This window comes from Daldinia childiae (assembly GCF_008694065.1).
Source record: "Daldinia childiae strain JS-1345 chromosome Unknown Scaffold9, whole genome shotgun sequence".
In the NCBI taxonomy this organism is placed as follows: domain Eukaryota; kingdom Fungi; phylum Ascomycota; class Sordariomycetes; order Xylariales; family Hypoxylaceae; genus Daldinia; species Daldinia childiae.
The window spans coordinates 1,215,468-1,241,896 of record NW_022984650.1 but is presented as its reverse complement, the minus strand read 5'-3'; the positions used below and the strand labels follow the sequence as shown (position 1 = coordinate 1,241,896).

The following is a 26,429-nucleotide window of genomic DNA, read 5'->3' as shown; positions in this document are numbered from 1 at the left end:
CTATGAGCAACTTACATTTCAAGAAATATACTATGTTAGTACTATGTTAATACATGTCGTCAAATCGTTTAGGTAGTCTCTGAGCAGACTATATTCAAGAACGGAAAAAAGAAAGCGGAAAAGACTGTGCCTGAGGATCAAGTTCAGCCTTTGAACATCCCACCGACCTCGATCTCTGCGAATACGGCCATAGTATGCTGATAGACCTTCTCCGTAGTACCATTTTCGCGAACCTTGCCATATTCCTTTCTCTTAGGAAATGTGTCGCCGTCCTTATTCACCCTATATGCCCCGCTTCCGACATCTCCGTCTATGCCCTCGGCCGGCTCAACGCCGTCCACGCTTCCCAACAGCGTTTCCGTACTATCTCTTACATATTCAGGTCTTCGCGCCGGGAACCTCGCTGGCGAAGCCATGAACAAGATGTGCTGCCCGCATTCTTCGAACGGTACCCACCAAGGTCTAAATAAGGGGTTTACGATGTAGGTTATCAAAAATTTGAGCCACCAGGGGAAGTTGCTCTTCGATGCAATGTCGGTGGGCACGTAGCCCGGGTGCTGGTGGCAGAGTGCTATCCGGCCTAGGTTGCGACGCGCGACTTCTTCGAAGAAGATGTTGGTCAAGCTGACCAGATGCGCGAAGGCAGTCTGAAATTTTTGGTTTTTCGAGTTTCGCAACGCGAAGTCGTCGAGTACGAGTGCTTCCTTAATGCTTGCGTTGAGTACCGAGACGACATGGCCGGCTCCGGGAGGCGCGATCAGGAGTGGAAGTAGTCTCTCGACGAAGCGCGCCCGCGAATAGTAGAGCAGGCTGTAGTACTTGTCGAGGCCCTCCTTAGTATCTATTTCCCATATTAGCTAAGTCAATTACATGCGTTTGTTTTGAGTTTCTTAATTTCAAGGCTCTATGGGGCCCAAGGAGTACCTTCGGCCGTGAGAGACAAGATTCCTTGGCAGTTTACCAAGAAGTCAATCTTCGTCACTCCACCTCTCGCGCTGGCCGCTTGCTGCTCAGTTCGAGTAATATCAGCGCAGACGCGATCGACCTCCCTCAGAAGCGATATGTCGCCCTTATGAAATCGAAACATCCCCGTGGACACATTTCTGAGCATTCAGCAACGATCTTGTGTCCGGCCTCCTCATCCCTACCAACGATATGTACGCGAAGCACATCATCCTCCCGATCCCCGCGACCCGCGAACGTTGCAGCGAGCGCCCGCACCGCACTCTCGCCAATTCCCGCTGTGCCGCCAGCCACAACAGCCACGTACGGCTTTGTCGCCGAGTTCGCAAGTGCCGCGTTCGTGGATCGGATAATATCGAGTTTGACCATCGTATAAATATAATGGATCACAATGTTGATCTTGCGACCGCTGGGAAAGAAGTGAGATATCTTTATCCTAAGACTCGTTCTGAGCCACGAGACCTTATGTAGTCATATCACTCCTAGTAAGCTCGGAGCAATAGATATCTTCTTCAATGCTAGACTTCTAATCCGACGTCATTTCTCCCATTTCAAGACCGTGGTTTGATTGAATGTGTCTTCTTGTTAGTGGTAGCAAAACTTATTAACCCGGTCCCTAATAGAGATAGAGACGGATTAAGTGTGATGCGTACGTGTAAGTTAGCCACGACTTAAACTAGCGATAACAGGTTAAGAATAGACAACAGCGGGTTATGATAGATTTATCGGGTCCCTAGATAATATTGTTTTACCTATGATATTATTACCGCTTTAGAAAATTCTTATGTTTTCAGGTACCTTATAGAATACGAGGGGAGCTATATGAGCTGGTGACAAAATTGAAAGAAGGTTCCACGATGCTCAAACTTGACATTGTGGCTATTGTAGTTGTTCCGGATTGAACTATTGTACCATTTGAGTTAAGCTGCACGTAGACCTTTTAAGATATCAACGTCGCACAAGCTGACTTAAGCGGCGACGCACGGGTATCAATCAAGTCTTATTTGCTATATTATTATTACTTATAGACGACAACTCTATAGACATATGATGTTGAATAATACATGTCAAACTACACCAAAGGTTTCTCTACATGGGGACCTACGCTGCAACGCTTGGGTTAACCCCTTGAGGCTGGGAGCTATTTTACTCCATCAAAAAATCGATCGTCTCCTTTTTGAAGCTATTCGGGACTATTAAAGGCTAGATAACTAGCAACCACGCTAGGAGCAGGCTACGGAAGAGACACAAGTCTGTACCGTAGACGTGAAGCATTTTGTATGCCTATCAATCTTAGAAGAGGGCCCAGGGATAGACAAGTAATCAAACAAGGGCAGCATCGGTATTTTGGTCCCTATGAGCTGGTCTTACTATGAATTGGGAGAATAGCATCTGCTATTATGAAGAATTAGGCTATCATACTAATCCAAATTAATCTCTCGCTGCATATATTATTTGACCTACACGTTGTACTAAGGCATTCCAGCCCAACGATGAACCTAGTACGGTTACAACCAGTCAGCAATACATATCCTAATAGATATCCTCGCATAATATCGACCTACAATACGCATTGCAGCTCAGTAAGGGCTGTGGCCTCACCAATTCTACCGGCATCTCTGCTGTTTGCCTTGCGGATAATGTTCAGCCTTAGGAATTGTAGATGTTCACCAGATCGCCCGGTTTATTCTGTACAACAGGCAGACCGACGATATTCATATTTTATAGCCCATCTTGGACCCGTGCGGAAGCTGGGATGAGACCACGGGTCCTACATATTATTCGGTAATGTCGTCTTACCAGCCCTCGAGAGGTTGAACACAATTAGGTAGGTACAGATGTAACAATTCCACGATCCTATCGGTTGGGGAATGCTTCGCAATTGGTTACCAGTGTGTTACTGAATTTCGGTATGAGGGAAAATTGTCCGACCACCTCCCTACGACTGTAGCCTAGCCTAAGGAGCGAGTTAACAATAGGAGTAATGATAATATTTTCTTCAACTACTGATAAATTATTGATTGTAAAGTGGTTAAACGTCGTAACTGTGATAAGAGAACCCCTTAGGGGCGAATAGGAACAATTCCAGTATTATATCCATTTAGAAGCCTTCATTCTTATGTTAGGTATACATGTTGCCTGATCACATTAGACCAAGTAAAGATTGCTCTATTAAAAAAGGGATATTGGTGTTGCCTTATCCAAAGTTTCTAGAATAACCCAGTAAGCAAACAAGCTAACGCCAAGATGGATCATAAGGTTCTTATTTAGCTCAGGTACCTAACCTAACATAGCTTCAGAAAAGAATCGCCGAACCAGGTTACCTTAGCACCAAATCAACCGACCCCATGGTACTTGTTAGTGTTATGGATCACCCTATCTAGGGTCTCGGTACCCATCTAATATTAACACCTATTACCTACACGTGTATCAACATCTTAACTAATCAACCTTGTCCTTATTTTAGACGCGTGGAAATTTGCGATGTGCGCTAAAGATCTACCTACCGGAGATTATTCCTGTGTGGCGTATTTCACATGTTTCTTCGACTATCAACTTGTCTAACCTTTGGTACTACAACTCATTCCTCTGCGACAATCATATCCTGAAACACTAATTTGCTGCCGTTGGCGTCATCGTGATGGGTAAAGTAACCCATCAGATCCAAAACCTTTCTCCCTTCGTTTAGGGTGGAGTTCATATACGGATGTTGCCGTCTCATGTTCGAATAGTCGATTAAGGCAACCAAACTAAAACATATTGACCCTTCACCCAAATGTACATATGGGAAACCATTCAGCCCCTACCCACCTCTGTCGGTGCCTTCTTGTCGGGAACATCCAACCAAAATCCAACCCCTGTATATGTTCGCGTCAAACCCACTCCTCGGCGAAGAACTCCGCCTCAACTACTCACGTCATCAACTTCGTAAGTTATCTTAGTTGCCTTCGAATAGGATACGCTGGTCGATATTCTCGAGATATTCTAGTGTATGTTAAATTCTAATCTTGAAAAATTAGCAAGTGTAATTGGTACTCTATGTAGTCGGCCTCACCGCCATTACGGTGGACCATTATGACATTAGTGCCAAAATCAAGAAAATAGGTGGCACTATGTCTAATAAGGTAATAGTAAGGCAAAATTACAGTGTAAGCTCAATTAATATGCGCTGTATACACAACTAACACCCCTTTTAACCTTATACCACAATAACTTTACAAATATTTATCCAAATATTTTTCAAAAACTATCAATATTTTTATTGAAAAAAGACAAAAATTACAATTCAAATTGCATGTGATTTGACCCAATACTGGTAGTGTTATTAAAAAGGCTATAAAGCCAGCCAAAAGTCGAATAGCCAATCAGATATGGCCTTTACTTTAGCCTCAAAATACCCGAATTCAATAATACTTACACGTATTCAAAAACAACATTTACACGTATTCGAATAACTTTACCAATATACCATTTCAAAAAATATAATTAGTATCATTTTATAGCCTTGATTAATGCGAAAATAATGATACAGGTTGCATGTGTATATCTTTTGGCTGGCGTATCGTATAGCGTGTTATATCAATATCCAATAAGTCTTATACGGCACGTGATACCCTTTATGACCACCCGTACACATAATAGCCCTCCTTTTATATTACACATTATCTTTACTAAATAAATCAGCAATATTATAAGACTATTTTTTTAATTTTTATTATATTTTAAATAAAATATCAATATTTTCTATCAATTTATGCCAGTAATATTCGAAAAGTTACTATAAATATAAAAATTCTGTATTTAATTTTTATTCGGTTTTGTATATACCCCGCATAGTATACTGTGCACTCGATATATTGCCCTTTTTGGACAGCCCTGACCTATTTTCTTGATTTTGGCACTAATGTCATAATGGTCCACCGTAGCCATGCCAGAATTGCCGGCATAATACATACCTGGAGTATGTAGTAAAGCGGAGATATTTGTCGCTTCGACCTTCCACCTCTACCTACCCAATTGTACATATAGCTCCTAATGTAGGTGAACCTAAGTGCTGCACAAGAAAGGCGTCAAGCCTCTCTAACTGGTTCTGAGATAGACGGACGTAGGACTCTTATGCAAGAGGCTCTTAAACGTATGTGCGCACCTACAGTTCACCCCCTGAAATAATGTTAGTTTTTCGGACGTGCACGATATAGAACAGGGCTTCTAATTCTGAATAGAACAACGCCCTTTAAAGCATCTCATTATACCAGGGTTTTATAGCAAAAAACACCCTGAAACGACGTTTTTGAAAAGCTACAACAACCTCATAGGGCGATAATAGATATACGCTTTAGGATTTCAGCGAAGTAGCTCTAGGGGTCCGCTAAATAACATTATTTCAGGGGGTGAACTGTATATCACATGTTACCTTTTAGCTCTGAAACAAGGCTGCTAGTTAATGCTTGCTATAGATTAGGTACATATGTATATATATCCCTGCAGCATCTCAGCCTTATTTGTCTTCGGTAGTGCTACATAAGTGTAGGTAACCTTAGGTGCCTAAGGCATTAGTTATTTCTTAAGCAATACTATCCCTCATAATGTTTTAGGCGTATATCATGGGGGTGTAATGGGATAAAGGCGACGAATTAGCGATCACAGACTTCGCTAGCTTGTACATAGGTGTCATCTTAGCAAGAGCCCGCCTCGGATCTTTGACTATCAGATGGTCGAAGAGGTATGTTGGTTTTATAGTCGAATTAAGGCAATCTAAGGCTTACTTCAAAATGACGGAAGTCACTGACCATGCAACATGATTGCCCCTATATTATCGTAACCGTTATGTACATTATAGCAGATCCAAATGGTAAAAGAATCTCTAGAGCAATGATTCGACGTCGTAATTAATTGATTCATTAAGTACTCATTTTTACACGTTGCCTAACATACATGCGTTATGCAATTGCCCGATCCTTTCCCTGCATTAATTAAAGCATTAAGTCCACCCCTATTGGATTGTTAGGCTCCTTTATGTAGGTACATTTTTCTTGCATTAGTATACATGTTTTACTTCTTAAGATAGGTATGTGACTTGTTCGTTATGATAAGTCGTATTATACAATTCGTGATATGACCTCCTAGGTAGTTTTACTTTTCCTCTTGGTGAAGATGCTTATCTAGCATACTAATATACACACTAATATACCAGGCAGCCCGACCGAAAAAAAAAAAAGAAAGCAATAGCCTGCTTCGAACTTAACGCCCTTATGCAGGACCGTCGTGTCGGAGAAATATTGGCTCGCACATGTTGTAAGTAAGGGATCTATCAACTAACCACCTCGCCCTTGCTGCTTGATACTTATCTACACATATAGGTCGGTCTATGTTATGCATAGTTTGGGCATCAAAGACATGTTTATGTCACTGACCGATTGACAGTGGGCGCCCGGCCGGCCATGGGTCAAATCCCGTCTGCAAATGGCACCGTACATACAGTATATCAAAGGAAGGCGCCATGAATCAGTACAGCTGGTCAGGCAACCGAGAAGGAGACCAGTGGTCGAAGACAAGGGACGGGAACAAAGCGATCGAATGGAGACATCCTTTGAACAGTTCCATCGTTGGTCGCCTTCAGCAATTCCAAGAACGCCGCCTAAGCAGGCTACAAGATCACATTGACATCGGATGGGGGCGACTTTGGGTTAAGGCCTAAGGTCGTTATGGCCCAGGCCCATATAGCAAGCCGTGCTAAATATCAGTGGGAGTTTGTATTCGAAAGTGATTGCTCAGGAATTTCATCCTAGGCGATTGTATTCACCCGGGTGGATGCAAACAGTTTAATACTAAGCAAACTCACTATTACAGGAAAAAAAAAAGCTGCTTTTTAAATAGCTACGGTATGTTAGGTAATTTACTTATAGTTGATAAATGATTGATGGAGCATGATGTTGCACATAGGGCTGAACCTATCATACTCCCTTGTTAACGCCATGGCCCAATGCCATCCTTGAGTAGAATTTTCAATATCTTAAAGCGTAATTGAAACAATCAATATTGTCCATATTAGTAAGTAATTTCAGCTTCTCGCGTCGCCAGCACAACGCCAGCACAACATTATTGCCTATCTACACTGTGGATACAACCTATGAAACACATCTAATAATTAGACAGGCAACGAAGTAAACATATGACTGAGGATGATAGTGGCATGACGCCCAATCATCCGTCTGGGAGCCCCTAAACTACCCAAATCATGGCATCGCTAAGAAGGAGTTAGCAGCCTTAGAAATATACTGGGTATTGAGCTTATTGGGAATCTAGGTCAAATGACTATTACAAGATATCCTCATTAATGCCTCTGTTAGTCTTAGGAACACGTCGACTGTAATACGACTATCTAATATATTTAATGTAGTACTACGTCCAACACCGGTAAATCATACCGCCTTGCTGACATTCTGTCGTCGCCTACCATCGACTCATATTGTCCATTTCGTACAAGTCAAGCACTTACACGTAAATTCCCCGATACACCGCTAGGCTACCTTCCAGAGACATTCGCTATTAGCCTTCCCGGAAGGCATCCCAAACCGGTGACTCTTTCTTAGATTCTTGCCAGCCATTGATCAAGCTGCATTGGGATAAGTCCTTGCTGTGGCTACCCATTACCCCTTTTCACCAACACGGCTACATGAATAGGGCCGGGAATTAGGGCGCGTAGCGGGTCTCATCTGGCTGAATGCCATTATTCTAAACCTAATAGGTAGGCACTTCTTCGGCAAGGCGATTCGCAAGCTGATGTCGGTGAAGACTGGTGGTAGAATTTCCCCGTGCACTAGAAGGCAGCGTTCCATAGGTTATAGCCCTATGGCCGCTCTCGGGTAGAAAGGCGTTTGAATAGCTGGAGCACCTGTACTCGCATCAATCTCAGGAGGCGTGTCGCCTTTTACGATATTCTTCTGCCGGGATAATCAACCTGTCAGATCGGAGATGAGATCTTGGTTGCACGCCAGTAGGCAGCAACGCCGATGAACCTAGTGCAGGAAGAATGTATCCCTGTGGTCATAGGAGGCTAATGTATGGATTGGTGGATATTGCCTCATGACTCATTGGATTGGGTTTCAAATAGGTAGGTACCTACTTACTAGGCATTCTATGAAGTTTTCAGCACATGTCTCCTTATCCCTGCCGCAACCAGCAGTCCGGCGGTGTGCCAAAGCTAGCCACCGAGATGAAGCCACCGAGATGAAGCCACCGAGATGAAATTATTGTCTATAGGTGTCGATATGAATTTCAAGGGATGCTGCACTTCCAATAAAAATTCCCTGTTCAGGGCACAGGATCACAAGCATTGGCAACTTATAGAAGTTGCCTCTTATAGGTAGTAATAACCCGTATTATACTGTGTTGAGAATAGGGGTTAGATACAGCTATGTTGAAAGCTTAGGTGGAAAACTTAATAGTATATTTCGTCAAAGTTGAGGAAAATATTTTGCCCCTTGAATTTTAGGCATAAGCCGAATGTGGTCTAAATTTCTGGCCACGCACGCCACACTGTCACATTGAAGAGCTGATCCCTAAGAGAACATAATCAAATCCCGAATCTGTGATTAGGTATGAAATTCAAAATATATCAGGTGCGGCTCACCTCAGCTGAAACTATCTGTCACCACTTTCTAAAGAATCCAATAAGATATAATAAGCCCTTTGTGAACCAGCTGATGAGGCGCCAGTTGGGATTGATGTTTAAAGGAGAAGTTCGCTGTCCTCCAAATACAATATATCGTAAGGGTCGGCGGAGTATATATGCGTGTCTCAGAGAGCGGTCATAGGTGTAGTTAGGTTCGGACGGATCGACGTTGTGTGACTATTGGGGATAGCCGATCCGGGGGCTATCTGAATCAATAATTCGGCTTGTCCGAAAAGTGAGAAGCGAAGCTCCCGCATTGGCCGGGATTGCTCCGAGTGAGCCGCATTAAGAGAAGATCATCCGGGTAGTATCGGCACTTAGTTCCTAGACCATTATATTATAGCCGAGGAAAAGCAAACAGGGGGCGAAAGACGTAATATGTTATAGCATGTACTTTCGCTTGAAGGGAACTCTGGGCGGGGTTTAGACTCAGCGACTTGAAAAGAGACTTGCCTTACTCAATCGAAACGTGTCATCTAAGTTTCATCTAGGACACCGAAGATGTCTAAAGAGGCAGAAGCATCATTTCCATCTGATAACAGGATTTTTTTTTCCCTAAAAGCCCCCATCCCCGGCTCCCTCGTAACGCTTCGTGTTTCTACAAGATGATTGTCTTCCGAAAGGATTTGAGAGATACGTCAGGCGAACTTAATGTGACTCAAGCCCAAGCTCAAATATTTTATGTGATACTATTAACGTCTAAATATCTTCTAACTAGGCATAACATGTTTGAACAGTTTGTATGTTAACTGAAGACGTTGTTATTTATGAGGCTCTGCGGCCAGTCTTGTAAGTTGTAAGTGAGGTGGTGTTAAGTTTAAAAAAGGTTGGGGGCTCGATTTACAGCGGCTCCACTAAGTCAGTCCTATTATGATTTCTATGAGGTACCTAACTAATGTACGTAAGATGTTAGGATCTCGATATGGAAGCACATGCTAAAGGGAAATCGTATTTATTTCTATCCCCGCCCCCGACACCCGCCTTTCTATTGAGCTACCCTAATAATTACACTCACTAACCTAACATAATAACTAAGAGATGTACCAAGTTCGCCCGGGGAGCTTGATAGGTATTCTATTTCTAAAACCGCATTTTTATTTTCGTTCACCAACATTATGTGCTTGTTATTCGGTGAACATTCGCGCGAGATTATTTAGGATCATTTAAGACGCCCGCTTACAAGGCTTAATACAACTGTATTCATTATTGAGCAAACTTCTCTAGTGAGAACTGATGAGTTATTTGCAGGTATTCTCAAGTCTTAGTTCTAGGCTACCAAGACCATCGAGGCTATCGAGGCTGCGTTATAACATTTAGCCTGCCTAATTTACATTTGTACCAAGGCTCACCGAGTAGATTCAGAAAACTCAAGGGCAGCAACGTTCGTTCGGTCACTCGGTCGTAAGAGCCTAGTTCGGCTGCTTCGCTATTGAATATTCCCGAATTCTACCTTGAACCTTCGCCCAACTCGATTGGCGATTGATTTGTTTGATACCTTGTCCTTCGCTATTGTCTTCGTCGTGTCTTTTTCGGCGCTTCTGGATGCGTTTGTCGAGGATCAATTACCAGATGCTTGTACTAGCAAAAGAGAAATGGTATCTCAACAGTTGATGGGTTTGACAGAAGAAACGAGTTTAGTGAGGTGTTGGACAAGTGGTTGAGATGGAATGAATCAGGTAGGTTAATAGAAGGGAAAGAGTACAAGAATTCTAAGGGCGGATTAGTTGAGGGGGGAGAGATGGCGAACCCCGCTTAAATTTTGAGCCGCAATGCGAACTTTGGCGAACCAAAAACTAGGCAACTAGTTAGTTCGGTAAAGCAAAACGCTACCTATGTACCTAAATTACCTAAATTCTCACAGTGCTTGTTCTTAGTCACTTTTTCAAAGTACCTCCATTAGGTTGTTCGCGCACCAGCGTATTCAAGGTGTCTATCAGTAGCTATGTTTTCGATATAAGTCTCATACGAGATGCATACGATGTCTCCTGAATTATTATTCTCTTCACTTCAATTGAGATCTTCAATGATTTCCATATCTTATAATCAGAGCATATCTAAGGTCACTTATATCAATGGGACTTGCGTAAGTTATTCTTTCGATATGTTCCCCGCGCGCGCCTATCGTCAGTACAATTAAATGCTGTCGTCACTCATTTTATTCCCTCTTCCACATATTGTCCTGTCGTTTGAGCCTCCCCGCAATATTGCATTTTTATTCGGGACTAGTTTTGAGCAGTGCAAACGAAGAAATCTCTCTTGTTTCATTTTACACGTATGATAAGATTCATGTGCTAATTTCTGCCGTTAAAGGTCTCTAAATCGGACTCCAGCACAATAATCACCTTTATTCAATGAATCATCTCTTCAGCTACTATGAAAAATTGCTGTGACCTTACAAATTTCTCTCATGTGCTGCAGCCCCCTAAAATCCAGAAAAACTGCCCCCACTCCTAAATTACACATTCGATGAGCGCATCTTTGATTATACTTCTCAGAGATAAAAGACGGTCGATTCATTCTGACTGACACCTCAACTATAATACTGGTTTCCTTCCCACAAGTCTGAATAAATCCAACGTCTAAGAAGAGGCTATTTTTCAGACTAACCCAGCCAGGGACGAGATCAGTACTTGCAATTCACTTAGAAAGTAAGAAATTTCTATATTCACAAGATGCCTCAAAAAGACGTTGCGGCATCGTTCATAAATTATCTTCGGAACGCCTCAAAACTCCGCTGTCCGATCCACGGCTGTGGTGATGAGTTTCCTGATATTGATGATCGTATACGAACGCACTTGCAATCACGTCATCCAGAACTGTTAGGGAAGGATAATATTTCCCAGCTTGTTCAAGATATCAGAAAGGGGAGCGCTGAAGCAGTCAAAAGGTAAGCTAAGCCTCTAGTTGCCTGAATATCTCAGGGGCCGACTAACAGTTCATGAAGAACAGCAACTGATAGACAGCAAAAACTGATTAGTTCCCAAGATCCAGGAGGAGGCCATGCAGATCCGCCTGGAGATGAAGACGAAGGGAATGATGTTGGCCCATATAAAAGGCGTAAATCCCCTGTATCGTCAATAAAAGGCCGGCCTCGGTCTCTCAGCCCGCACAGGCGATCAAGAGCTCGGGCAGTGTCAACCAGTGCCAATGACCCTGAATTTAGAAGGACCACAAATCTTGGAAAGCTCTGGAGTCCCGATGATGCTGCAGGTCCTTCATCCCCACGTCCAAATCCAGTATCACGACAAACAAGGAATATTAGTCAACCCAAGAGTCGAGCGGATGTTATTGAAGATGAAAGTGAATCAACTAGGCTTATTAAGCAGCCAGAGACTCGCCCAATCAGTCAAGAACAGTTAATTGCTGAAGTCAAGGGGATTTACGCAGGGCTTGTTATGGTCGAGTCCAAGTGCATTGAGGTTGACAACGCGCAGCAATCCCAGAATGAAACCCAATTAAATAATGAACAATGGCAAGCGTTGATAGCATTGCATAGGACGCTCCTACATGAGCACCACGATTTTTTCCTAGCTTCACAGCATCCTTCTGCGAGTCAGGCACTACGGCGTCTAGCATCCAAGTATGCCATGCCGGCCCGTATGTGGAGACACGGCATACACTCCTTTCTTGAGCTATTAAGACATCGGCTCCCACACTCGTTAGAGCATATGCTCACATTCATTTATCTCGCATACTCTATGATGGCACTTTTATACGAGACGGTCCCGGCTTTTGAAGATACGTGGATAGAATGTTTGGGCGATTTAGGAAGATATAGGTCAGTAGAGATAAGGTGGTATAATTCGTGGCATATCAACTTACAGTGGATAATGTAGAATGGCTATCGAGGACGATGATATTCGTGACAGAGAGGTCTGGACTTCCGTGTCCCGCCATTGGTATTCAAAAGCTTCTGATAAAGCTCCTACTACCGGAAGGCTATATCACCACCTTGCAATTCTTGCACGTCCCAACCCCCTTCAGCAGCTTTATTACTACACCAAATCTCTTTGTGTCCCAATTCCATTCAGTTCCGCCCGGGAGTCGATTATGACCTTGTTTGATCCCATCCTTGATCCGACAAGTGCTCAGCATTCTCGATTGAGTGCGGTAGATGTGGCTTTCGTTAAGGCACATGGGATTCTATTCAGTAACAAGTACACAGATGATTTCCTCCCAACGGTTGATAAGTTTAGTAGCATGCTGGATAACCACATTGGCCGAACCACACGAAAGTGGATGGAATCTGGGTATATTTCAAACGCAACTATTTCTTATTTTCTATATCGTACTAAGACTAGAATAGGTACTACATTGCTATATCGGACTGCAATGGTCTTTTATCTTATGGCCAAGACGAAAATGTTATTTTGAAGGCGATTCGCCCGCAACACCCGGAAGAAGCAGCCGAGCTGAGTGCAGAACTAGAAAATGCTCTTCGCGACTATAAACCTAGCAAAACGGAAGAGGGGGCTCTTAAATTATTCGGGGTTACGTGCGATGTCGTCCTACGAAGGCTGGGTGACTTCAACGTAAGCTTTCCCTTTCGCTGAATTAGACTCTCCTCTAAGATATAAGTGTATACCTGGCTAATTAATTTCTTACATAGATTCTCCCATTTTTACACGTAGTTTTGGTTTTCGTGTTTCACCTTACTCACTATCCTAGTGCACTGTTCTTCATTGAGAACACATTCCCCTGGAAGCTAGTCTCCCTCCAATTAAATTCACTTCTCTTGTCATACCGGGAGCACCATCGAATCCACAATGAACAGTTTCCTAGACAGGATAAAGAAACTGCCCCTCGACCGCTACCAGAAGATTTTGCAATGAAGGGCCTCGTTTGGGTGGATAAATACTTCCCGAACGACTGGTTTTCTAACGATAAAATAGACGACGATGAAAAATATTTCGAAGTTGCTTCCATGACAGGGGATCGGAAAGAAAGAATTCTATGGCTAGGATGTCGCATTGCAAAATTTGGGAAATGGCTTACCTATGACGAGACACTACATCAATTTGGCGTTGTATCTGAGTACGACACGGAAATAGAAAGCATCACCAAAGATGCAGATATGGTGCTGAACGTCTCTGAGATTTCGGAATCAGCCTCTCGGAGTTCTACGTTTGATTCAATAACTACCATGGGGGACGCAACATCTGACAGGGACGATGAGGATATGATAGATGTTGACGAGGCTCTAGAATGCAGGCCAATAATCCGGCAATAAATTGGTTCCAAGAGATTTTTCCGTCGTGTCACTCACAACACGTCCCAACTACCAGACTTGAACGGCCTGGGCAGTCACATTCACGTTCCCGAGAACGTCGTTGACGAGAGAAGCTCATGGACTCTCACTTAGACATATTCTGAGCCCCCCTCCTTTGCATGCATGGTCTTCTCTGCCTTGTTCGATGATGGGTTTTGACACATTAGCCTATCATTTGTTTTAACATTGACGGCACCCATACCAACAATAGCGTTGTAACATTAATATTCCGCCAGCCGTACTTTTTAATCAGAAGGTTGGTACATTCTTTCCTTGGAGCTTGGGTTAGGTCGTGCTTCAATCTTTGGGTAATCTACTGTGTGTATATTAAGCCAATATGAAATAGTAATGTCCTACACACCCCATATCTACGAGACTCGGTTCTTCATTAGGATATCTCGGCGTTTGTACATGAGTATCTATGTTAGACAACGCATCTATATTATAACCATGTGATTCTTATTACATGACCTAGATGTCAGCATGCAGCTAGATTTTACAGTTTCTAAATAAGCAGGTTAACAGAAGCGAGCCTTGTTAAATAGGGGCTACGTACGTACCTTATTACCTTATATGTGTCGAGGGTCCAACTTGGTTGGGTATACGCTAGGAAGTCTCCAAGACTAGCCTTTGGAGGCTAAACCTGGGATTCGACTTGTCAATGATTGAATGGGACGCATTCCAACGAATTCAACTCCAAATTACAGCATGGCGGAAATAGAACTGAGGCTGCAGGGTCCTTGAGAAACTAATCTCAGCCACCATATATCATCCACAGGCGCGCCAATCATTTTGCCAGTCGGGCGAGGCCATAAAGCAAGGCAAAGTAAGACAAGGTCATATCACTAGTTTTAGTTGAGAGCCTCGTAGTCGTCGATTAGATTGTAACTTATATTGATATTAGGGGTACAGGTTTCATATTTACTAACGAGAATGAAGCCTCGCCAGTGTTAATTTCTTAACTACCTACCTAGGTAGGTAGGTATCAATTTTCTTATATATTGCATTGCAGAAGTAGCTGGTTCTAACCTATCAATCTGAACTTTCGGGGAAATATTAGGTACTACAATGCGTGAGTATGGTTATAACTTTCTATTGGCGAATATAGACGTACTTAATGCACGTCACTTGTTTTATCATATCCTCATCTACCTATAGGTGCCTACATATGTACCTACCTTGTAACGGCGCTTCTGTACTTAGCACGGAAGCTATCGGATCGGGACATGCATGCATGTGGCCCCATCTAGGTACGCATATAATATTGACGGTTTCCAGCAGGCTACATGGGTGAGGCATCTTACTCAATTGTTCCTTCGCTGCACGACACGAATTTAATCACCCCCACCAGGCCTTCTCGAATCGGTCAACCATACATACTAATGAACGTATGTGTATCCTTATGTCCTAGCTAACGGGTATATATCTACCACGGGAAGTTGTCCTAGAATCTAAGTAGTCAGCCACAAGAATCAAATGGATAAAGGACTCAGGTGAGTTATATATGAAGCTTGCGTATCTGTATATTCTCGGACTGCGTGCTAATCACCATGGAGCTGTAATTTAAGACCTGCATAGGATACCTGACATGCGTCAAAATCTGCTGGCATCCTCTACGTAATCCCTCCAAATAGGTAGTAAGCCAGACTGCAGGCTGCATAGACCAACATCCAGGGGAATACTGTGAAGTGTTACCTTACGTCTGAATGCTACTCTTAGGAACAAACTATATCCATCATCATACTAAGCCTCACCAGATAACAATGACACGTAAGTCTGCTCGTGCTTATAAATTACACCTTTTTCTCTAGCTACTGATTGCTCTACAAGTATGATAAATTACCCACCTCGTGATAACTAATAACTTGTTAATCGAGGGAGCAATCTGCGAATACGCCTTTAAGAGCAGAAAACCTGACCTTCCAGACGTATACACTACCAACGCTCATCGGAACCCACGGGTATGGTAACACACTCCAACATCTCAAGACCTTCCATTAACCTTCTCAGATTTAATGCGGAATACTGCTCACCGAGACAAGATAAGAGCCTGGTTGGGGGTAGACCTTGTTTCCAATCCTGGGTTGCTTTTCAGCCACGCTTTACAGCGGCGCAAGTTGTAAGAAAGGCGATTAATCTTATCCGATATTCGAATAATATGTACATATGACTCCATCAGTAAACCGGTGGAGATCTATCATATACCTAGGTTGTATGGGCCGGAAATGAAACGCTTACAGTAAGAAATCCGTGTGCAAGAGATACATTAGGCAGCCGGCAGCCGTTATTTCAATCAGAGACGATTTACCCCACGTTAGACAGGGGAGGGTAATCGGAAATGGTAATTATTACATGCCTACCTAGCCGACGAACCATTCCTTTCAAGAGCCGCAATGGGACCATCCATGGGATTGAGTACCTAAGGTACCTATACATTACAGCATGTTTCTATGGAGTAGGTTGCCTTTCTACGCCTTGTTGCCTCGTTTGATAAGACGATTAACTATCCCTTAAGACAGTTCTAACCGAATATGATATTCTACTAAATATGTAGCGACATAGTTATGTGCAAATCAATTATATTAAGCAGGATGTCGACAAATTGCAACGCTATAATTTTGCAGGAGAGGATAGAAACGGCAAATACCGAAGATCTTATGTCAAGCATGAGTTCATCGTGTGGTTACCATGATAATACCACGAGTAAAACACGAGGAATTCCATTCTTAAGCGCTTACAGCCTGCCTCGTTAATTTGGAGGGGTAGGGCACACCGGGTGGGGAAGAGTACACGTGCGGGTGAGCGTGATATAGAGGCTTGCGCTAAATTTCGATCGATGCTATGGTGTATACCTGTAGGTAGGTATGGTGACTTGACTTAGACACTGTAAGGGTGTGAATATTTACATTATGAAAAGTAGTTGAGGGTGTAGAAGGCCAACCAGCTGAATAGGAACTCAAGATAGTAAAATTGCACTACATGGTGACGTTAGATGCACGATGAATCAAAAAAAGAAAAACCGAAAAGTGGTTGATGCATGTAAGAAATATTTTCGGTGAAAAGAAATAATAGCTCAATATGATCGGTAATCATGACCGGAATTTACGTAGTCGGGGTCCGAAATTGATAAACTAAAGCAGTAGTACTTAGGTAGGTAGGCAAACTAGGCGCCTATTTGGATGAACATCCATTGAGGCACAAGGCTCCGGAACCCCTAATTGAATTGTCGTGTGTTAATCTTAATATTATCACCTCTTCCGATCGACCTCCCTCAGGCTTTTTTTAGTGGTATGGATGGTCAAAGAACTCAACCTTCGATAGCAAGGCTTCAAGTCAGCGGTGTAGTGAAGAAGCTAGGATTCACTACAGCCTAGTCCAAAACACTGCAGCGTACCTCCTACTAACCTTGTCGAAGTTCAGTAGGAGAAGGCAACTAAAGAAGGATTGCAGCGTGCAGTCACGCCGCTTACCTTACTTACATACAAAAGGAGTTCAAATCCCTAACCAGCCAAAGCGGCCGAGATTACGCGAGATTGGCTGATAGGATTTTCTTTTCTTTGAAAAAGTTCATGATGTTTAATTGTCGAGAAATTACCGAGTTGCACAGCTGTACGAGCCCAACCTTTCTGGTAGGGGAAAAATTCGGCTCAGGACTTACCTCTGTCAAACGGAGTACCTACTGGGTACAGCAGTGAAACGCTCGCCCGATATAACTATTCTAAGGAGGATAGGATTTGCAGGCAGCGTGGATGGTATATGCGACACTGTTGCCTTAAAACAAGTGAGATGCGAGGAACAGCGGCGAAGGCAATGCGCCGTGGTGGTGGTGTAAAGAAAGGACCAGTTCGTCTCCACTGGTTTCTATTCTCGGGCGCATAGCTGAGACGTCAAAGGACTATGAGTGACGCAGAAGAGCACGTATGTGTATCGAGGCTTTGCGCTGAGATCACGCGCGGATGGAGGGGCATTTGTTCAATTGAGGGGGTTTAGATCATGGGGGGTTGGGCGCTGGGCGCTTGAAGGGACAGAAAGTAGCTTCCCGTCAATACGAAAATTGAAGTAAAGAGAAGAGTTAATATTGCATTTACTCGTTACGAAATTCGTATTAATTAGTCGAAACTTTTTAATAAGCTCGTTTCGTGATTATGAATTGGTGCTTATGGTGTAACGTGTAAGTCAGCGAGTGCGAAACATGATGCGATGATATCTACGACGGGATTTGATAAGTTGAAGAATTGAACATAAGTCAAGAAGTAATTCATATTGTTTCTTCAACTTCTCTAAGTAAGGTAATTATGCATAATTCTTTCCTGTATCAAACTTGTTGAGTATTTCGTTATATGGTGGATATTTTAAGCATCGGTATGGGAGATCTTGATTACTGTTTGGTCCTAGAGTTTAATTATAGGATCTTGGTAATAATATATTAAATCGTCGCTGGTATTTTTCTATCAATTTGTTGCAGTCTGTACTGTCTAGTATCTTGAATATAAGGTTGTGGTGTTGTGTGGAAGGTTACTGTTACCCCTATTCCAGAAGTTGGGCAATACACCAACTGAATTACACATCTCTCGTCGCAAGACCTTAACGCGTAAAATGTCTTTAATTAACGCACTAGCATGGACGTAGGCTTATATTATTTAATTTATTGATAGACCGACAGCTGAGGACGTCAGACATAAGACCTTGTCCCCCTTGAATAACGACAGCTTAGATGGCAATGGTTTAGTATAGTTCTTATAATTAATTAAGTGGTTCATATTCTAACTTCTTCAATTGATATAATCCATTACCAATAGCAAGAATGGAAACGGAGTTTGCTTTAATTGGTGTACATGGACTCCTATGAACAGGCCTAGTTACTAAGTATCGTTGGAATTTTAATGTAAGAGACAACCCTTGGAATATATGCGATAAGTCAGTTATGCTATAATACTATAATATTTGAGACAGTATAAGGTTCCACTTAGTTTAGCTGGAGTACGTCTCTTTTGACTCCTTAGATGTTGCGCCCTACCCTTAGCCTAAGAAACAACTAACTTCCGAGGCAAAGCTAGCAAGACGATCACTGTTAGTTGGCTTCTCGGCTATGATGTAAGCTATATAATACCTTAAGATACTTCCCAAATCTTATCCTAGTAGGATTGTTAGATCCAATCAATCGCAGGGGTCAAAGGAGCTTGCTCTCAACACCACGAGATCATACTTACGACTCGATAGTAATCATACCTAAAGACATAATTAAAGTTATCTATAGGCAATAATTAAAGTCTATTGAGGTAGTGCACCCCTTAAACCTTTTCTTTTCTTTTCTTTTGCCGATAGGAGTATGCGTTAAGCCATTGGGCTAAGCCTATAGGCAAGGGGGCTGGCTACCTTTTTGACTAAATGGACGACTAAAGCGTTGTTGAAACGTATACGACGTTCATATATAGTTAAACCGCGATATAAGGGACATGTAAATGAGATGAAGCTTAGATATAACCCTAATATAAATGATGGTTTGATTGGTGATATTTCGTCATGTAAGACCAATGTCTAAGACACTCCACAATGACAATATAAAACCAACAATATGATAACCATAGACTGATAAGCTAAACATAATTAAGCAATCTGCAAGGAAATGAGAAATGTATTTTGTTCTTGCTAGGTTTGACCCAGACGGCGTGACATCCAACGATTGATATTCACCCTCACAGTCACCTAGACCCCACTCGGAAGGGGACTCCAAACCCTTGATCCCCCCAAGATGGATTAATTAGGTAGGTCATAGGTACCTTGGTAGATGATATCTCGGTATTTTTATAGCGTCACGGGTAGTTCCCTCGAGTATCTTGAGCCTAAAGTAGAGTCGGTGGTTAAGGAGAGCAACTTTGTCCTCATTAAAAAGGTAGTCTTCACGACTAGCTAAACATCAACATATTTTAATGGGAAAGCAGATGAAATACGATAATTGAACTAAAGGGTGCTCTGAGTCTCAATTGAAGCAGATTTTTGTAAACATGAAGTAACGCCGATCCTGTGTCGAATTTTGACTTTAATATTTAGCTTGCCGATGTATGAAGCCGAGGGGTCGGACGACTTTCACTTTCGCGAGAGCCGGCGCCGTCTATGGACGAGAATTGCTTATAAGCCGGACGGAAGGTGGAGACCGAGCTAATCATATCGCCGTGTTACGACAATCGCTCTTTCTCTTCTCGACTCATCATCGATGCGGCTCTTCGAGGTGTGTAAGGAAGGCACTACGTATCTGTATCAAACCGGGGATCGCATGTACACCTGTGGAGACTAGCTCCGGTGCAATGATTAGTGGGTGCATCAGCGCTAAAAAACGGGAATCTTTGTGGGTCTTGCGGCCTACGGTCCGGGGATTAGCTGCAGACTACAGCGCTAAAAAGTGGAATCTATGCAAGTTCATTGGCAATTAGATTACCCGAAATAAGACTCCTTATTAACACTCCCTTGTATCACGAACCATATCGTCTTTACTACAAAGCTGTCTCTGTCTATTTAATCATTCGTCCACGTCGTCCACTAGGAACCTCTTAATCTTAAACAGGCCGCAATTCCTTCCCATATCACATCCATCTTAAGCATAAGAGCCTCATCTTGTACCCATCCCCCCCCTGATATGGAATGGAACTGCTCTAGGTCCGGGATCCGCGAGTCTAGACTATGCGATAACGGCAATTGATCACCATAGTACATAACAACACATCATTAACCAATATTATGCAAGACAGCTTGTCGAGTTCCTGGTATTCCATGCATAGTAACACAGAACTCGGAACATTCTCCTTTATCCCTTATCGCTTCTTATGGTGGTGGCGTCCTGCAGATGAGCGAATTCGACTCTCTAAGCCCTTACCTTGCCTATACTATGTGCAATGCTTTGGAGAACTTTGTATGGCTAGCGAAGATCTCCTGTGCTCGTCACGCCATCATTTTAAGCCTCAGCGTACTATCGTAAAGTCGTAGTTGAGGCCACGGATGGTGCCATTCTTCCTCTTCTTGGAATTTTAGTACCACATTAATGTAACAATACTAAGCTGATTAAAGCCTCCGTGGTTTTCCACAGCATGTAATTCGCTCTAAGCTTTGTCTCTGCATATATTATGTCGTCGAGGCTTCCTGTTTCAAGCCTATTTCGGCCACAGCGGGGGTCACACTCTCCCCGAAAGGGCTAACTATGAGACCTAATCGCTCACCTTATAGTGTAGTACTACGTTAGTTTCGTGAAATGTCAGAACAAGACGAATAGACACCAAATATGAAAAGAACCGTGAAATTTCATCTAGTTGTTCTATAGTTGTGATGTGAAGAGTCTTCACGAAGGGTCCTCGTGAAGGTCGTGACAACGGAGCCTTGTATGAGATACATCCTACACCGTGAAGGCACTGTAGAAGGTACATGTGTCAAAGCTATGAACGACTGTTCATGCGGATCCAGACTCTCGGTACGAGAATCGGACGCCTAACTACGAGTTCATTGTACACATCCGTGTTGTCATGGGTTCCACTCGCACCTAGGTAAGTACAAGGTCTTGATTGGACTGATGCCCGCTCGATGACAGCACGCTAGACGTCTTCAGGGACATGGATAGCAATGCCGTCGAATTATTTTCCTTCCCATAACCCATTCAGGAAACAGAGTCAGGCTTGTGCGTAGGGGCCTTGCATGGTTGTAGTTCAGATGACTCTACGAGACAACGTTATAACAGCCCCCGTGGTGATTCTATATCTCATCTGTAGCTATTCGATGGACCTAGAATGTTCTTCAAATTAATAGGGTTAGGCATATATTTACTCCAGTGAACGTTCACCATTCCATGGTAAAGCACATGGTCTTCAGCCTGCTTGCATCATAAGCAAACCTACCACATCTATATTAGGACAGTTTAATTCCACCTTTGTGGTTTTTTGTAGACTTCGGGTTATTCCTCCGACCACTTAGCTTCAATAATTATATTCGGAAAGAAAAGGGCTGTTTACGTAGACACGTGCAGCCCGGCCTAACAGGGAAATGAAACTTTTTTTTGGATCAGAGTAACCCAAGCCTCGCCAATAGGGGCTGACTTTAGTACCCAAGAGAGCCTACGCTGACTCTTTTACTATTACCTACCAACTATCTTTTGTACCGACCCCTTAAATATCCAGAGCCCTCCCTCAGGAAACATAGCCTGACATTCTTCTCGCTCAGAATCACAGACTAGTGATAGTTCGTCAATATAAACGATCGATATACGGCTCGTATTATCTCTCGTCTTGAGATGCTAATAGAGCGGATCCCATAGGTACGCTAGGTCTCGATTACGGCCCATGTAAACCGTTCTTTCCTATCCGATCCCGTGTCCTTATGCATCAAAACACGTCGTGGACATCGCCTGACGCGCACTTCAGCGAAGATTCATCAACTACTCAACCAAATAAGCAAAAGTGTCATCAGCAATCGATAATAAATATATTAAAGAAGTGTTTACTTGAAGGGCACACCTCTACCGGTTAGAGGAGTTTCAACATTAAAAAAGAAGGTTCATGATTATCTATTCCTGCTTTCAAGTCCGAACAATCCAAATGCCAATATATTTACCCCGTCAGATCCTTCGATCTACAATAAAAACATCAACATGGCCTTACTTCCTATGGGTCAAGACTCGAACTTCGTTATAGCCCAATCTCTACGGTGCGTAGAAAATACGAGCTACGCATTGTCTCAGACATCGATGTTAGGGGCTCAAAAGAGCGAAATATTCAAATAACTTGCCTCGAAATAGAAGAAGTCGACGTAGCTAATTACAAAGCTTGATAACCATGCCGCCGAAAACTTAACACTTCAAACGCCCGAACTCCACCGCGCCGTATCCTATAGTATCGCTACCGCTTAGACCCATAAATATGCTCTCAGTAGGGGGTGTCCGAGGCCAACGGCATCATCGAACTTATACCCACATCGTCCTTCACGTCATTCTACCGAAGTCCTACTCTTAATAGAGCCTCCTATAATCTCGCGAAATAAGGAAGGGGAATCTGTGATAGAAAGAATAGAAAGGGCTCTAAGAAAGCACACGAAGGTATCGTACAGGTATACTATTCTGTCAACCGAAGATACCCGCTTCTATGTTACATCCTGTCAACCTAGAATATGCCGCCCGGTTCTTTGAAGCATACTGCTAGGGGTTTCTTCGGCGTAGGTCTCTAATACACCATTTACCACACTAGGAATAGATCACGGACATGGTTTCAAACTCTCTGTCCTGAATCTCTTAACAGCTTATACCTCACCTTTCAACGATATACCGCCAAATATAACGCGAAGAGTGAATATAGGGGCTTGAAAGTAAGAAAGGATTTTTCGAAATTAAGATCATAATAGATCTATTAAGAGAGGTAAGATACAATAGTGTTCGGTAAACATGTATCTATATGGTTACTTATTTGCAGAATAAAAGCCTAATTTAGGTGTATCGCTCTCCAGGTACCTGAGGTAATATAAAGTAAATCTACGACTAAACATATAGTTATACCGTTGTCCCGATAGTTCTTAAAGCCATATAACTACTGTAGCATAAGTTCGTATGTACCTCTATTAATATAGAGAATACCTAATTAATAAAGTTTTATCACTAAAGGGGGAGGGGGGGGGGTAATACCAAAGCATAAGATTAATAGGACTAGATATAAGAGCTGGTCAAATTCATATACGTTATAAATATGTAGTTTGCATATTGTATATAGGTACCTACCTTATATTCACGAATATAAAGAGATACTATACTACCTAAAGTAAGTTTAGTACTAGAAGCAATATAGCAAATCTTCCACGCTTAGCTATGCAATATGTCATCTTTTTCGGTTAGATTTTTCATATGATATTCGTTGTTAGTTGGATTAAGACACCTTCTATTGAACTTATGTTTTTCTATACTGATTTCACACTGAAAAGGGGTAGAAAGTAGAGGATAACATATACATACTTTACTGTTTAGTTAGTTACTAGATAAGTATGTTTTAGTTAGAATATATATATTAGACCGAGAGATATCAAGAGGATGTATCTTGGACTTTCTACAGTTACATTTTACAGTCCTGGCTACGTGGCAGAGCAATTAGCATGGAAATAACTTCGTTCTTCCTTGAGGGACTCTTCACCTACGTAACTACATAATTATTCTACCGTTTCTTGTTTGTATTATGATGGCTGTATTTCGATTGAAGTTCATTAAGACTGCCTCAAGGCAAATGGGTTTAAAAGCGGGATGTTAGGAATTTTATCTTAGGACCATTATAACGTATCATATAAGTAGTTATATGTATAGTCATATGTAAAACCCATAGTCTTATGTAATCATATTTGTATTCGTGCAATAACATGATTGTTTTCTCACTGCTGAGTTGATGAGTGGTCTGGCTCCCGGGAATAACAGATACTACCGACCTATTCACCCACAATTCAACTCAGTTTTACTTAACATAGCCGCATACATTGTAATCATTCTTGCTTCTTGAACTACCTGACAGATGACCGCCACATTCTGTAGTAAGTAACCATTTTAGTCCACTTGCAGTTACAGACTCGAAACCGGCGAATACACTATCATTCCACCGCTCCTTCGAATAACTCCTTCTATCCCATTATCGCTTCTTTTAGCCTCTATTGACGTATTTCATGTCGATCATCTCGCAGCTAAGCCTGTGACGATAATAATCCCAAATGACTAGCCCGCTATTCCTTAGGGAAGTGATATTTTCCTCATTATAAAGTACTTAGTACGAATTAATAAGTAAGTTTTTCTTAAAGAAGACCCCGTACAGAATATTCTAGGGTAAATTCTTGTTTTCGGATTAGAGGCATTAATTTAGTGGCTGACTTGGGTTGGTGTACGATAATCCAACTTTAATTCTGAACATATATAATGCTTAAAGGTACATGTTAATTTAATCGGCATACTATTTAGATATGTGGGTTCACTATGGCTACCCCATGCCGAAATAATACTTTATAAGATGCTGAGGCGTTGTAGCATCTTCCGAGGGTTTGTATTTGTGAAACTTTTGGTTATGGTGCTATCTTCAAGTTGGTCAAAACAAAAAATCTTGAAAGAATACCTAGCTTGGATTGATTCTGCAAGAATAATATTAATGGCGATCCGGGGAATCCTCCATGTGATCATGCATGAACTAGATTCAACTGACGGGCGTTATTTTACCTACTGACATGTCGTCAGCCCTGGGGTTACACACGAGATCTACGGCTCCAATCTCTACTCAGTCGTAGATACCTCATTCCGTATGCAGCTTGCGGAGAAAGTAAACGCTCCCCGGAATGGCAACTGTAATGCCGTGGTACCTACTCTCTTGCATAGGGCCCTGTCCGGGGTATCTCGGATGTTTTCCCGGGTACGAATCACTGATCAATCGAACTTCATCGTTTCCGAGACGTACCTAGGTGGTAGGTAAGCAGCAAGGTATTCAAGCCAGATGACGAAGTTTGGACATATAGCTACCCCAAGTACGTCTTCTAGAGTACGCGTTTTTAAAAAGATGAACGCGATAGATACGCTTGATAGGATATATAACAACCCACCGTACCAGCGACTGAAACCCCAATGCAGAAGTGGCTTGACGCCACCCAACCGCGGAACCTTTTCCTTCGGAGCCGAGCTTAGCGGGTGGGAAAACTGGCCACGTTGACTACCTCTTTCTTAAGTTCGTGAGCAATCCTGGCAGGACGATGCGATCTACATGAATTAGGCTTAATTGAACGAGGTATATATAAACTTAGATATGAAAAAGGAGTTGATGCAATACAAGAACCCCGCTCGAAACATCTCTGTTTACATGTAGCTACCTGCATATGATAAGTAGATCGGATGAGGTTATTCGAGTGATCCGAAGATCTCTTGATACAGGAAGCATGTGGAAAATAGACCGATTGGCTTTGGAGTCGATTCGAACTACCATACGCCTATCTCAAGACATTGGTGCTCGTGAAAGTATTGTACTGATAACAAAAAAGAACAGGAGGTTCATGTTAATTAAAATACTATAAGACTATAGATAAGGGACACCTCGTATATCATTACCGAGAGAATAAAATTAAATTAACAGTGAAGTATAAACAACAGAGTAATACAGGCTCTATTAGAGGCGAAACTACCGGTTGGTTGTATAAGGTTCTGAAATAGTTAGACAAACAAGAGACGGCGATTGGGTATGTCTACGAGTCCAAACACAAACATACATGGATGGGATAAGATAATTACCTACACGATTGGATTTTATTCTCCTATCATAAGCCTAACGCCGTGTGACGACGGGTAGGTGACTTCAATTTACCTAGATTGTCTTTACCAAAGAGATTGGACTACCTTAAGCCACATCCGGGCACATTCAACTAAACCACCTACCTTATTCAAATAGATACGTCATCATATTACAAGACATTTGTTATTATGAACGAGGATGTTGTCAGCGTGTGGTGGTAATAATAGACTCTGGGAACTTCCCTCGCTGTCTAAGT

General features: G+C 42.4%; 2 protein-coding genes across 2 annotated transcripts; one reads left to right on the top strand and one right to left on the bottom strand.

Moving 5' to 3' along the window:
• Positions 1-143: 143 nt before the first annotated feature.
• GL218_07548 (uncharacterized protein) lies at positions 144-1,332 on the bottom strand (the record flags this gene model as incomplete). Its single annotated transcript, XM_033584310.1, has 2 exons — positions 144-841; positions 1,149-1,332. The coding sequence occupies 2 exons, from the start codon at positions 1,330-1,332 to the stop codon at positions 144-146; spliced, it is 882 nt and encodes a 293-aa protein (XP_033432630.1).
• Positions 1,333-11,310: 9,978 nt separating this feature from the next.
• Positions 11,311-13,868, top strand: GL218_07547 (uncharacterized protein; the record flags this gene model as incomplete). Its single annotated transcript, XM_033584309.1, has 5 exons — positions 11,311-11,525; positions 11,802-12,416; positions 12,475-12,888; positions 12,945-13,170; positions 13,248-13,868. 5 exons carry the CDS (start codon positions 11,311-11,313, stop codon positions 13,866-13,868), a joined length of 2,091 nt encoding a protein of 696 aa, XP_033432639.1.
• Positions 13,869-26,429: the final 12,561 nt, after the last annotated feature.